General features: G+C 45.8%; 1 protein-coding gene across 1 annotated transcript in view; it reads right to left on the bottom strand.

Moving 5' to 3' along the window:
- GALK1 (galactokinase 1) overlaps positions 1 to 14,192 on the bottom strand; it is a 31,859-nt gene that overhangs the window by 1,533 nt on the left and 16,134 nt on the right. Inside the window, exons 4-6 of the mRNA XM_075349617.1 lie at positions 14,044 to 14,179; positions 2,114 to 2,295; positions 1,888 to 2,038 (exon numbers count right to left, since the gene is read on the bottom strand). Coding sequence (XP_075205732.1) covers positions 1,888 to 2,038; positions 2,114 to 2,295; positions 14,044 to 14,179 — 469 coding nt within the window. The remainder of the gene's footprint in view (positions 1 to 1,887; positions 2,039 to 2,113; positions 2,296 to 14,043; positions 14,180 to 14,192) is intronic.

Below are 14,192 nucleotides of genomic sequence, written 5' to 3'. Positions count from 1 at the left end.
GACAACCTTAGTCATATTTCCTTTTGTAGGCTGGAAACGCGTCCAGGGTTATTTTTATATGGATTTAATACTCATCTCTGGATTGGCAGTGCTGGAATTTTTGTCTTCATGCATCCGTTATGCTGCATCGCACCAGCTTTTACAGTACGCATCTAGATGATTAGACATTGAGAATTTGTATGCGGCTTGGTGAAGCATCCATTACCCAACTATTCAGTTAGTGCTAAAGCAGTAGGAGGAGCAAAACAGAGACACCCCCCCCAAAAAGGAAGAGTGCTGTGCACTCCAATTAAGCCTATCGGAAAGAATTTACAATGAGTACCCAAAAATCTTAATTTCTGTATTGCTTCATTTTGGGATACAGGAACCATGGGTCATCCTAAAGTAGTTCCTGGGGTGGAAAAACGAATACCTTTACTGGTGGTAAAGAAATCCCTCAGGTTACTACCCAAGCAGCTGCTGCTTGTAGTGTCCCTCTGCTAAGACTTGCTTCCATATACACAAAGGTAAGAGTTCCACAAAGATATGGACTGAAGACTAAGTAGTGGCCCAATGGTAAAGAACAACAGATGACTGGAGGAGTAAGAACCATAACAACGTCTACCATGCGGAGGGAGTGAGCTGTGCTCTGGCTGGAGTGCTATAGCCTAGCCCAATCATCTGCATTTGTAGATTGAAACCAGTGAGCAATGTCAGCCCTATGGGTGGTCCGACCTCTGCAAGAGAATACGAAGATGACCAACAAGGAGTCCAAACGGAGCTGCGAGAGACCGGTAGAGCTGTACAGCTATGATTACATGAAATTGTGTATGAACCTCTAGAGGAGATGAGAGGTGAAGTCCCTAAAAGAAAGACAAATCTCCTCAAAAGGTGAAGAAAATGCTAAGGAGAAAGGAGAGTGCTGAATGCAAGACCACTCTCTCCTGGAGGTGAGATACAGATGAAAGGTATCCCTTGAAGCCTCGCCTGATGGAAGAGATTGCTAAGAGGAAAAAAAAGATTCATTCTGAATCTACCCAAGGCACAGACGCAGACCCATATCTGTCAGAAATGTGACACTGAGCTAATTTGAATTGATGAGTGTCACCTGCCCAGGTGTAACCTGTCGGAGAGGGGTCAGCTTTTTTTTTCTTTTTTAGTGTCAGCCTCCAACTAACAGCATAGAATGGTTCCAATTTCCCCCAATGAAGCATCTAGAAATAATAGTACAGTGGAACCTTGGATTACGAGCATAATTAGTTTCGGGAGTGTGCTCTTAAACCAAGTTACTCTTATATCAAAGTGAATTTTCCCATAGGAAATAATTGAAACACAGATAATTCATTCCACAACCCAAAAATATTTACTGTATTTATACAAACTTATTACAGTAATACAATGTGTATTCATATAAATTACAGTACACTAATACAAAATACTGATACAAAGCAAATTAAACTGCACTTTAGCTTACAATAGAATTGTTGGTGTGCGGGAGGTACAGTAAAGCAATGTACTGTACTGGTTATCAGAAAGAAAGTACAATAATATATCCACAAATGCAAATTGATAGACATGCTGTATAGTATATACTGTACCATACAATGGTATACTGTATAACTGTATACAGTACATATGTACAGAAAGTTACCTCCAGAGCGGGTCAGAGCACGGTGAAAGGCCGGAACCGGAAGTGTGCATGGTGACTATATGCTGTTATTGCAAAGCATTGCTCTTAAACCAAGTTACATATGTGTAAAAAGCTTTGCTTGTCTTGCAAAACACTCTCAAACCAAGTTACTCTTAATCCAAGGTTCCACTGTATATTGCTTTTTGATAGCAACAATGATAAGTATGGCATAGCAACAATAAATCCAGTGCTGAATATTCACCTTAGTTGCGTCTTACCTCAATGAGTTGTGGCTCTCCACCATTAATTTACCGAACAATTGGTAGTCACCGTTCTCTAAAGCTTTGGCTGCCTTAGCTGTGCGCTCTATTTCTGTGATGACATGGCGGGCTCGCCTGAAGCAGACCTCACTAAGACGGTCCTTGTTGGCTGAAACCATACATTAGAGATAATAAACATCACTTAGAGGACTATTCTTTCCTAGGCTTTCAATCAACCACTTACCCTCTAGGTCTGCCATGCTGGCATCCCTCAAGCTTTCTTTGCCAAGAGCCTCTGCTGCCTCCTCGCACTGCTTCCTGCGTGTGGGGTACTCGCTGCCTGTTAGTTCATGGCGTACATTAGAATTCGTGATGAGAACAGACAACTTGGGATCTGTCAGAGGAAGCAGTTTTACATCCAAAGACCTGAAACAATACAGGAAAAGTAAGGGATTTTTTAAACTCATTTCATTGAAAGACACCCGCTAAGTATACAAAAATTTACAAGAAAGCATGGTGATTGCACAGATCTAACATCAGTCACAGCAATGGAAATAAACTTACATCGTTTACCATTGATGCATATTAGTACATAGAAAGCATAGCCATTTACAATGTATGATTACAACAAAAGGAAGCTAAAAGGTCCATTTACTCAGTAATACCCATCGATGAGTGTATCTAGGAATGCTCTTTCCACCTTAAAGCACCACTTCAGTGGCTTTTTTTAAAATGTTACTCCTGCAGTGGCGCTTTAAATCTAAGTCCCCTGCCCCGTATTACACTCACCCTCCGGCATCTTCATCTGTTTTCTCCATCGCCCCAGTTGGTCCTCTCCAGTTTGTGGCCTATCTGCTGCTCCAGTGTTTCATGGACTGCGTCAGATGTCACAAATCAATGCAACTCTATGGGAGTCTTGTTCTGGCTCTCAGACTTTTATTGAGAGCTTGTGATGTAACTTTTGACCATTCAGAAGTTATGGGCACAAGATGGTGCCATTGGACTGGAATGACACCATAAAAAGATGAAAACACCTGAGGGTAAGTATAAAAGACTGGAGACAGGGCACTTAGCAATTTAAAGCACCACTACAGGTAGGGAGGAAAAAAAAAAAAAGCTGGAGTGGTGCTTTAACATGCACTCTCAACAGGCTGCCAATCACTCAGCGAATGAGCAAAACAATAGTTCAGATAAAATAATCTTTTGTGCTTCTTCTGGTGATACCATTCTTTATGCTGTCAGTGTCGCTGTCATGCTGAAAAGTGTCCTGATGGAGTGCTACTAACTCCGAAACGAGTTGACAATAAATTACTCATCCAGGATCCTGGTTTGATCATTTATCCATTTTGCGGCAGTGCAGATTAACCACTTCTCTACTTCTAGTTTATTATATATATTATAGAGGCCTGAAGGTTTAATCCAAAATTAAAAGGATATTTGGAACTGTTCCTAATTCCCTCTGCCTTGACTAGAGTCTTAGATCCAGTCACCAAAAACAGCCCCAAAGCATAATGCTGCCTCCATCATGCTTGACTATGGGTATAGTGTTTTTAGTAACAAAGTTGCCACATGAAGTACCTAATCAATACTTGCCAGTAATTCCCACAGCTCCTTTAATGTTGTTGTAAGCCTCTTAGCAGCCTCCTGGATCAATTTCCTTTTTGTCTTTTCATCTATGTTTAACCCTAGAACGCATACCTGGGGCCTCACAGGCCTGCTAGATAACTTATTTTCTATTGTAGATTTCTATGATTGCGCATTCTATGGTTAAGCAACGTCTAGTCTAGTTCTAGGTAATGTCACTGTTGTGCAAAATTTAAGCCACTTATTGATTATTGTCTTTACAGCACTCCATGGTATATCTATTGCCTTGTATACATTTGTCTACCCTTCTCCTGATTGATAACTTTCAACAATGTGATCCCTTTGCTGTGTTGTTAGCTGTTTACAGACCATGGCATAGAAAAAGTCAGTAAAATCCTATTAGCACAGTTAAACTTTATATGGGGTTAATCAAATCACTATAAAGGGTGGTAGCTGTGTACTGACTATTTCACATGAGTTTAAATGCGAGTTGCTACGGCCTCATTCAGATGTAAGGTTTTTTTTTTTTAAACATACAAGAAAAACGGACCAAATGACATCAGTGGTTTTCATTAGAGTATCATCACCGTTTCATCAGGTTTTTATTTCCACAAAAAAAAAAAAAAAAAAGTTTCTCCACTTTCTCCTATCAGTCACTGAAAAATAGGCAGCACACAGGTAACACCTGAATGCTGTCAGATTCTTCACAAACCAATAGACTTGTATGGCAAATTTGATCAAACACTTGGTTCAATATATGTTTCCATAATTTTGCACGGACCACCCAGTCTGAAGAAAGGATCTGATGTGAACAGCCCCATAGACTGATAGATGCGAGTGCTAACCCTGAAAAGGACAGCACTCATATGCTGAATAAGGCTTAATTCTGATAACCACACCCTTAACTATAAGAGGATGTTCAAACTTATAAAACCACATTATTTTAGTTTTGTTATTTTTATTTTCCAGCTCAAAATTATTTCAGTTAGTTTCTGACACATTATGGGTAACACTAAAGGTGGAAAAAGTTCTGAAATTATAATTCTTGGTATTACTTTTTGACATGGCAAAAACATGGTATTTTAATAGGGGTGTGTATACTTAATATCCACTGTATGACTTCTATCTTGCATTTTTAGCATTTTCTTTTGTCATGTGGAGCCTATAATTGATAGATACAATATATTGCAAAGTTTCTTATATTTGCTTCTGCTATTGATTTATGCAAAGTTTGTTGAATGAACAACATGCCAGGCACAGTCACCTGTGACGTGAATTGAAGTTTATGACAAAGGAATCAAGTGCAACTGTGACTTGCGGCCAGCAATGAAAAATCCAACACGTCTGGAAACATCTGTGACTACATCGCAGTTGCGTTAGGTTGGAGTTTCAGAAAGTAAGATGTCGCAACGTGGCACAATGAGATACCACAATCTCAATGTTACATGGCACTTGTCCCCATGATGCCCCAGGCTAATAGTAGTCACTGATCTATAGGTGCTTATTTTTTCTTAATACGCTTTAGCCTTTATATACACATCTACTTTGTCTGCCCCATTGAGAGGTTTAACAACAAAAAGTGCCAGAAAAGGTAGTGCAATGTGCTGTGCTATTTTGTCTGGTAACGTAATAGCCACCATATAGGGACCTACTGTATACATATTTGCTTGATCACCCTGTAAACACTAGGACTAAATGGGAGGCAGAGATAGACGGGATCACTGATGAGGTATGGGATAGTGTTTTGGAATACATACTGAAATTATCAATGAGTGAACCAGCAAGATGATCCCACCTCCACGTGGTGCATAGGACATATAGATCCCCGCCAATTATGTGTAAAATGGGATTGAGGAGTAACTCCGACTGTCCTAGATGTAATGGAGAAGGTGCCGGCATTTTCCACATGATGTGGCTGTGCTCCAGGTTGGCACCCTTTTGGATAACTGTTCTTAATAGAATAGAAGGAGCTTATAGATGTAAACTTCCCAGACAACCCCTGCTATGTCTTCTAGGTTATGTGGAGGAAATTAGAGTAGACAACAATTTTAAAATAGTGATAGCCAGACTGCTGTATGTGGCAAGGAAAGTAATTGCCAAACACTGGATGCAGGGGACCCACCAACTAGAGGGGGATTTGTCGCATATGTTAATCATATTGTTCGAATGGAGAGAAGCATATATGGGAAAAGGAAACAACTTGCACTTTTTGATAGATTGTGGAATCCGTGGTTGCAATATGGATAAATATTAGAGTTGGGAGATGTTGGACTATGGGCAGAGATAGTTAGCTCTATACATTCCAATACATGTTATTGAAGGGTTAAAATGTAAGATCTTTGATATTGATATGGGTAATATGTACGCTGAGGGGGGAGGGGATGTTGGGGAGGGAAAGTTTATAGTTCTGCGCATTATTGCTGAAAATATAACACTTTTTTTATACTTGGTGAAAAGAAGGGAATTTTGTTTACTTACCGTAAATTCCTTTTCTTCTAGCTCCTATTGGGAGACCCAGACAATTGGGTGTATAGCTTCTGCCTCCGGAGGCCACACAAAGTATTACACTTTAAAAAGTGTAACCCCTCCCCTCTGCCTATACACCCTCCCGTGGACCACGGGCTCCTCAGTTTTGGTGCAAAAGCAGGAAGGAGGAAACTTATAAATTGGTCTAGGGTAAATTCAATCCGAAGGATGTTAGGAGAACTGAAGACCATAACCCAAAAGAACAACCAGCTCAAAGGGCACAGGGGTGGGTGCTGGGTCTCCCAATAGGAGCTAGAAGAAAAGGAATTTACGGTAAGTAAACAAAATTCCCTTCTTCTTTGTCGCTCCATTGGGAGACCCAGACAATTGGGACGTCCAAGAGCAGTCCCTGGGTGGGTAAAAGGATACCTCAATAAGAAGAGCCGAAAACGGCCCCCTCTTACAGGTGGACAACCGCCGTCTGAAGGACTCGCCTACCTAGACTGGCGTCTGCCGAAGCATAGGTATGCACTTGATAGTGCTTCGTGAAAGTGTGCAGACTAGACCACGTAGCTGCCTGACACACCTGCTGAACCGTTGCCCGGTGCCGCAATGCCCAGGACGCACCTACAGCTCTGGTAGAATGGCCTTTCAGCCCTGAAGGGAGCGGAAGGCCCGAAGAACGGTAGGCCTCGAGAATCGGTTCCTTGATCCACCGAGCCAAGGTCGACTTGGAGGCCTGAGAGTCCATACGCTGGCCAGCGACAAGGACAAAAAGCGCATCTGAACGGCGCAGGGGGCGCCGTGCGAGACACGTAGAACCGGAGTGCTCTCACTAGATCCAAAGAATGCAAAACCTTTTCACACTGATGGATTGGATTAGGGCAACAGGAAGGCAAGGAGATATCCTGATTTAGATGAAAAGGAGATACCACCTTAGAGAGAAATTCCGGGACAGGACGAAGAACCACCTTATCCTGGTGGAAAACCAGGAAGGGAGCCTTGCATGACAGCGCTGCAAGCTCAGACACTCTCTGAAGAGATGTGACTGTCACCAGGAAGGCCACCTTCTGCGAAAGACGGGAGATAGAGACATCCCGCAGCAGCTCAAAAGGCGGCTTTTGAAGAGCCGTCAGGACTCTGCTAAGATCCCAGGGTTCCAACGGACGTTTGTAAGGTGGGACCATGTGGCAGACCCCCTGCAGGAACGTGCGGACATGCGGAAGCCTGGCTAGACGCTTTTGAAAGAAAAACACGGAGAGCGTGGATACTTGGCCCTAGAGAGAGAGCCGAGGGACAAACCCTTGTCCATTCCAAATTGTAGGAATGAAAGGAATGTGGGTAAGGCAAACCGCCATGGAGGAAAGCCGTTATCAGCGCACCAGGATAGAAAGACTTGCCAAGACCTGTAATAGATCTTGGCGGACGTTGGCTTCCTGGCTTGTCTCGTGGTGGCAATGACATCCTGAGATAACCCTGAAGACTCTAGGAGTCAGGGACCAATGGCCACCTAGTCAAGTTGAGGGCCACAGAATTCAGATGGAAAAAAAAAAACGGGCCTTGTGACAGCATGTCTGGGCGGTCTGGAAGTGCCCACGGTTGACCCACCGTGAGATGCCACAGATCCGGATACCACGACCGTCTCGGCCAGTCTGGAGCGACGAGAATGGCGCGACCGCCGTCGGACCTGATCCTGGGTAGTACCCTGGGCAGCATCGCCAGAGGGGGAAACACATAAGGCAGTCGAAACTGCGACCAATCCTGGACTAAAGAAGACAAAAGAGGGAGGGCACCAAAAAATAATGAAAGATGCAAAAAGGGATCAAAGCCACTTAGCACATTTGTAAACTAGAATGCATCAACAAAAGAAAAAGAAATGTGCAAAAAAGTGGGATCACCAAAATAGATAAATATACAAAAAATCTTTATTATAGAATGGGCACAAGTACCAACAAACAATTAAAATCAATTAAAAAAGCAAAACAGCTTGTAGGAAACACACACTAAGGGTGCCAATGGTGTGACACCCGAAGAATACCTCACACCCTCAAAATGCCCAAGCCCCACAGAAATGGAGTGATGCAATAATTTGAACACAGTGTCCATAAACTGGGACCATCCAGAAACAGGATGAACAATACAAAATTAATTAGACAGATCAAAGTCCCAGATAGTACCGAGGTGGATTAGCAAAATAGTAGTATCAACAACAATGGACATTATTTAAAGCAGAGATGACACATACAATACCACCTACGGACGGACACACTAAGGGGTGCAGGCAAGGAATGGAGGGGTGAGGTGTAAGCCCCACGCGTATCGCTACAAACAAAGTGTAGCTTCCTCAGGGGAGATGTGCAATGAGAGGAACAGCGTGCCTTTTTATAGTACACCATAATTACAAAATTGCCTACCAGCATGTGGAGAGAGAGGCGAGGAAAGGATGCCATGGAGATGAAAGACGCCCGGTGGGAGCTGCCATGTTGCCACGTGATCACAGTCACAGGAAATATGAAGCACGCATGCGTTAGCCACATCAGGTAACAGGCGGTATGGAGAATCACACTAGCTGCGCAAGTCTCGTAGCCGGCGCATGCGCAGTAAGCTGAAGCGCCGAAAACAAGCGAATATTGAGATAAAAAGTTTCTACGCATATGCAACCAGCTGCGGCGCTATATTTGGACTAACAAGAGTGCCACATATGCTGTAGGTTACCATATTTAAATAAAAATAAATATATTACCAGCATCAAAATAGAACAGCACAGATAATATGTAATATAAGCAAATTACAGCTCAGTAGTTGATAAGGTAAGTATAGAGTGGATCACCCCTTTTTTTTTTTTTTTTTTTTTGCCATTTAAAGTATACCCTGCCTACCATATAAAGATATACCTGGGGCAAACATGGTTTATCAAAACAATTGAAAATCATATGGTGCTGTGGAGAACCATATGATGTATTGATAAAAAGGAAATATAAAAGTATATGCAAGCCTGCACCCTTCCTGCATGCAGGGCCAAGCATGCCAAAAACCAAACGGTCTGTTTACATATAGATACTGCTGCACACATGCATTACCCGATATGTGTAATGTGCCGGACCACGTGGCAAGAGGCAACCAAGAGGTAAGGAGAGTATATACAAAACAAAATAACAGTACAATAATCAAAAGCATTTATACAAATGGAGCGATCAGGCATGAATGTTCGTTTCATTTCTTCACAGAGATGTAGGGTCTTCCTCACAACGATGGAAATATCAAAAAATTGCAGACAATCCAGTGGTCCATCATACCAGTTTCGGGCAAGCAAAGCTGCCAAAAAGATAAAGGGTAAAAATGAATTAATAAAACTGAAATGAAGCCAAAAAAACGGCAATAAAAACTCCAAAAGAAGAAGAAAAAAGAAGAAAAAGTGACAACCAAACAACCTGAGAGGAATAAGATGACCAGAAAGAACCATCCAGTCATGTAAAGCTGGACCACCCCCCCCCCCCCCCCACACCAAAACCAGACAACCAATCAAACAATAGTGGTGCAAAAAGGGCAGCAGCATGGACAAAAAAGGCCCAATAAATAAATATAAGGCCCCCTGTCCATGGTGCTGGCCAAGAGGAGTCACAAGAACTATAATTTATTTCTTGTAGAAGCCTGTAAACAAAAGCTCCTCATTAAGTCCGTTGGGGGAAAGGCTCCGTAGTTGGTAGATCCATCTTGCCTCTCTTCTCAACAATTCATCCGACAATCTACCTCCACGAATGTTGGAGGGCACGGACTCCAATACCAAAATACGGACATCCTGTAGCGAGCCATTATGCATTTCCAAAAAATGTTTAGCCACTGATGTAATGGGCTTACCTTGGGCCTGATCTTTCTTTGCACGTCCAATGTCCGAAAAGTGGTGCTGTATCCGCCGTCGAAGCTCCTGCGTGGTCTGCCCTACGTATAGTTTCGGGCAGCCACATGTGAAGAGATATACCACATTCTTCGTCCGACAGTTGGAATAAATTTTAGTTGTTATAGTCCCTGGGAAAATGGAAATTTCAATACATCTATTGGCAGCCATAAAGGGACAGATAGTACAATCGCCACAGGGAAAAGAGCCAACCAATCTGTGCCCTCGACCCAAGGAAATTGTAGGCCTTCAGAAATGGCTGGAGGAGAGAATATCTTTTAAATTCTTAGCCCGTTTTGCGGTAAGCTTAGGGCGAGTACTGATAAATGGAACCAACCTGGGTTCACTAAGCAGTATATCCCAATTCTTCTCCAAAATTCGCCAAATCTTATCCCAGTGGTTATTATACGCAGTTATGAGATTAATGGTACAAGGCTCACTGCGTTGTTTGCCCCGAAAGGCATCAGACCTTGGAATGTTGGCAGAGTGCTCAAAAGCCTTTGAAACCACTTTGCGGGGATAACCTCTTTGAAGAAAGCGTGTGGTAAGTGCCTGTGCTTCGTTCCTGAAGGTGGTGGGGTTAGTACAGTTGCGGCGTACCCTGAGGAATTGACCCCTGGGTATGCCATCACGCACATGCCTAGGGTGAAAGGATGTATAGTGTAATACACTGTTGGTCGCAGTCTGTTTCCGAAACAGGGAAGTGACAACACGGTTATCTTCCAAGGAGATCTTCAAATCAAGAAAGTCCACAGAAGTAGTCGAAATACTCGAAGAGAGCCTGATATGCCATGGGTTGTCATTGAGCTGAGCGATGAATTCTTCGCAAGATGGACAGTCACCTGTCCAAAAAAACAAGACATCGTCTATATACCGATACCATTTTACCACGTTGCGCTGGAATGGGGCGGTGAGTGCCACGTGTGTCCCCTCCCACCAACCCTGGACTAAAGCGTCCGCTGCCAGAGGTCTGTGATCCTGAGACCGTGCCATGAAGGCCGGGACCTTGAGAGATCGACGTCCTGCGTTCCTCAGGGGCGATGGATCTCTCGAAGCACTTCTGGGTGCAGCGACCATTCCCCCGCGTCCATGCTCTGATGACTGAAAAAATCTGCTTCCCAGTTTTCTACGCCCGGGATGTGAACTGCGGAGATGGTGGGGCCTGTGGTTTCCACCCACTGCAGAATCCGCCGGACTTCCTGGAAGGCTTGACGACTGCGAGTGCCGCCTTGGTTCGCGAACGGCACTGCCTCCATAGCTGCAACTATCTTCCCCAGGAAGTGCATGAGGCGCCTTAAGGGATGTGACTGACTCCAAAGAAGTGATTGCACCCCCGCCTGCAGAGAAAGCTGTTTGTCCCTGGAGAGTCGCCAGAGCGACGTGTTGACACGCCACCTGAGAAGGGGCCCAGAGGTTCTGAAAAAACGAGCCGCAGGACGAGAACTGAACTCTATCCTGTAACCATGAGACAGAATGTCTCTCACCCATCGGTCTTGAACTTGTGGCCACCAGGCGCCGCCAAAGCGGGAGAGCCTGCCACCGACCGGGGATAGGCCGAGAGCCATGAGGAGGCCGTTTTGGAGGCAGTGCCCTCTGCGGCCTATTGGGGTCGTGACGTGGGGCGCCACGCATATGAGTTCCTCTGGCCTTTCTACGGCATGGTGGACGAAGAAGAATGTGGCTTGGCGGAGGGACGAAAGGACCGAAACCTCGATTGGATTTTTCTTTGCTGAGGTCTCTTAGGTTTGGACTGGGGTAAGGAGGAGACCTTTCCCTTGGATTCCTTAATAATATCATCCAATCGTTCGCCAAATAAACGGTCGCCAGAAAAAGGCAAACCAGTTAAGAACCTTTTGCGAACTGCCACGGAGTTAGCATATGCTACAGCCGTGCGGCTAGTGGAGTCCAGGACGGCGTTCAGGCGCAGGACGAAAAGGCTGATGCCCGAGAGTCAAAGACGGAACATGCGGAGCAAAATTCCATGTGACAGCATTAAACTCCTTCAGACAAGCCTAGATTGCTTGGAGAGCCCACACGGCTGCAAAGGCCGGGGCGAAAGACGTGCCCGTGGCCTCATAGATGGACTTCACCAAGAGCTCTGTCTGTCTGTCAGTGGCATCCTTCAGGGATGAGCCATTTGCAACAGACACAACGGACCTAGCAGCCAATTTGGAGACTGGAGGATCCATCTTGGGAGAATGAGCCCAACTCTTAACGACTTCAGATGGAAAGGGGTAACGCGTGTCAGTGTGACGTTTAACTCAACGCTTGTCCGGGACCGCTCCGGGTTTCTGGACAGCATCCCTGAAGTTAGAGTGATCAAAAAACGTATTGCGTGTACGTTTGGGGAACCGAAACTGGTGTTTCTCCTGCTGAGAAGCCGACTCCTCTACAGGAGGAGGAGGCGGAGGAGAGCGAACCAGCACCTGGATGATGGACGAGATAAGATCATTTACTAAGGCGTCCCCCTCAGGAGTATCAAGGTTAAGGGTGAAGTCAGGGCCAGAGCCCTGAGCTCCCCCGTCCGCCTCGTCTTCCTGAGAGTCCGCAAGCTGGGATCCCTAGCAGCGTGAGAAAGTCGGGGAAGAGTCCCAGCGAGACCGCTTAGCCGGTCTTGGACTGCGGTCCGGGCAGGAGTCCTCTGCCTGAGACCTAGGGCTCAACCTGGGAGCGCGCTGCGGCGCTAACCAAGCGGGGCCTGGATGAGACAAGCTAACAGGGCCAGGGCCTGTGAAAGGTCCGGTATGAACTGCAATGAAAATGACTGAGGGCCAACACCGGTGACTCTGTCCCTGCAGCCTGCTCAGGGGGAGCAGGGGGGTCTACATGAGCCGAGGGGCCCACCAGTGCCCGAGGCTCCGGCTGAGCAAGCGAGGCAGGAGTCGAGCATTGCTCACAGTGAGGGTAGGTGGATCCCGCAGGTAACATAGCCCCACAAGAGGTACAGACCGCGAGAAAAACCTGTGCCTGTTGTCTCCTAGGAGAGTGACCACTGAAGGTAAATGTGAACAAAGGGTGTACAGTCTGTCCGAACAGAAATATATATAATATATACATATGTATCCGGCACCCTAGGGGGACCAGCACCGGGTGCTGTGTTCACCCTGAGCTCCCCTGAGAAGCACCCACCGGCAGAATGCCAGAAAATGGCCGCCGGAGCTCTCAGGGGAGGAGTGGGGCCAAGGGCGGCGCCAGCAAAGAGCGGGAGTCTGGGTTCCCCACAGTGGTCAGTGAAGGGGGAGGAAGACATGCAGGATGTTCCAGCCCTCACATCCGACGTCATGTCGGTAATCCCGCCCTTAACCCTGACAGGCAGGCCCGGGGGCGGGATTTTCGCGACTAGGCCGCGGTGAAGCCGGGGACTAAATTTGAGGCCGCGCCCGACCAGCAGGCCCGGTCGGCGCGGAAGTCCACCTGCCTCCTCAGTTTTACGACTACCGCAGCTTCCGGGAAGAAGGTGCGCTCCTTGTACAGTCCCCAATGGGGACACAGAGTACCTTTAAGTAGCAGGGCCCGGTCCCTGTGGTTGAAAAGGCTCCGGTCCGGCAGGTTCCACCAGGGGCTGCGGATGGAGCATGGTCCCAGTAAATGGATGACCGCTCAGGATCCCACTTCTCCCAGAGCCGCATAAGGGATGGTGAAGGAGACGGCATGTGGCTCCAGCCTTTGTACCCGCAATGGGTACCTCAACCTTAACAACACCACCGACATAGTGGGGTGAGAAGGGAGCATGCCGGGGACCCCGTGGGGGTCCTCTTTTCTTCCAACCGACAACTAAGTTATGAGAATGCATGAGTGGATGTGTGCCTCCTTCCACACAAAGCATAAAACTGAGGAGCCCGTGGTCCACGGGAGGGTGTATAGGCAGAGGGGAGGGGTTACACTTTTTAAAGTGTAATACTTTGTGTGGCCTCCGGAGGCAGAAGCTATACACCCAATTGTCTGGGTCTCCCAATGGAGCGACAAAGAAATAAAAATTGATCTGATTAAAAAAAAGTAATAGCAACCATGACAAAAATCTGACTACCCTATCATAGTGTTTCTGTCATACGTGGGTTCCATGAACGTGTTTGATTTTGTTTTTTTTATTCCATAAGAGACAAGTGGGGAAAAAAAAATCTAGCAAATATCCATGGAGCCCACGATCCACCCCTGGTAATGTCCTAACAACTGACATAGATAACAGCACATTACAGTGTGAATAAGGTCTTACAGAGCCTGAAACTAACCTGCAGTCAATGAGCAGAGCATGGCCATCTTCTCCCATTACAGATATAAACTGGTCCATGATCCCACAGGGCACTCCAGGAAATGTATGTTCAGCTTTTTGACAGGTAAGCGCCTTCTGAACAAGATCGCCATCATCTGAGCACACAAT

Source organism: Anomaloglossus baeobatrachus, chromosome 5 (assembly GCF_048569485.1).
Source record: "Anomaloglossus baeobatrachus isolate aAnoBae1 chromosome 5, aAnoBae1.hap1, whole genome shotgun sequence".
In the NCBI taxonomy this organism is placed as follows: domain Eukaryota; kingdom Metazoa; phylum Chordata; class Amphibia; order Anura; family Aromobatidae; genus Anomaloglossus; species Anomaloglossus baeobatrachus.
The sequence above is the reverse complement of the archived record's forward strand: the minus strand, read 5'-3'. Positions and strand labels throughout refer to the sequence as shown.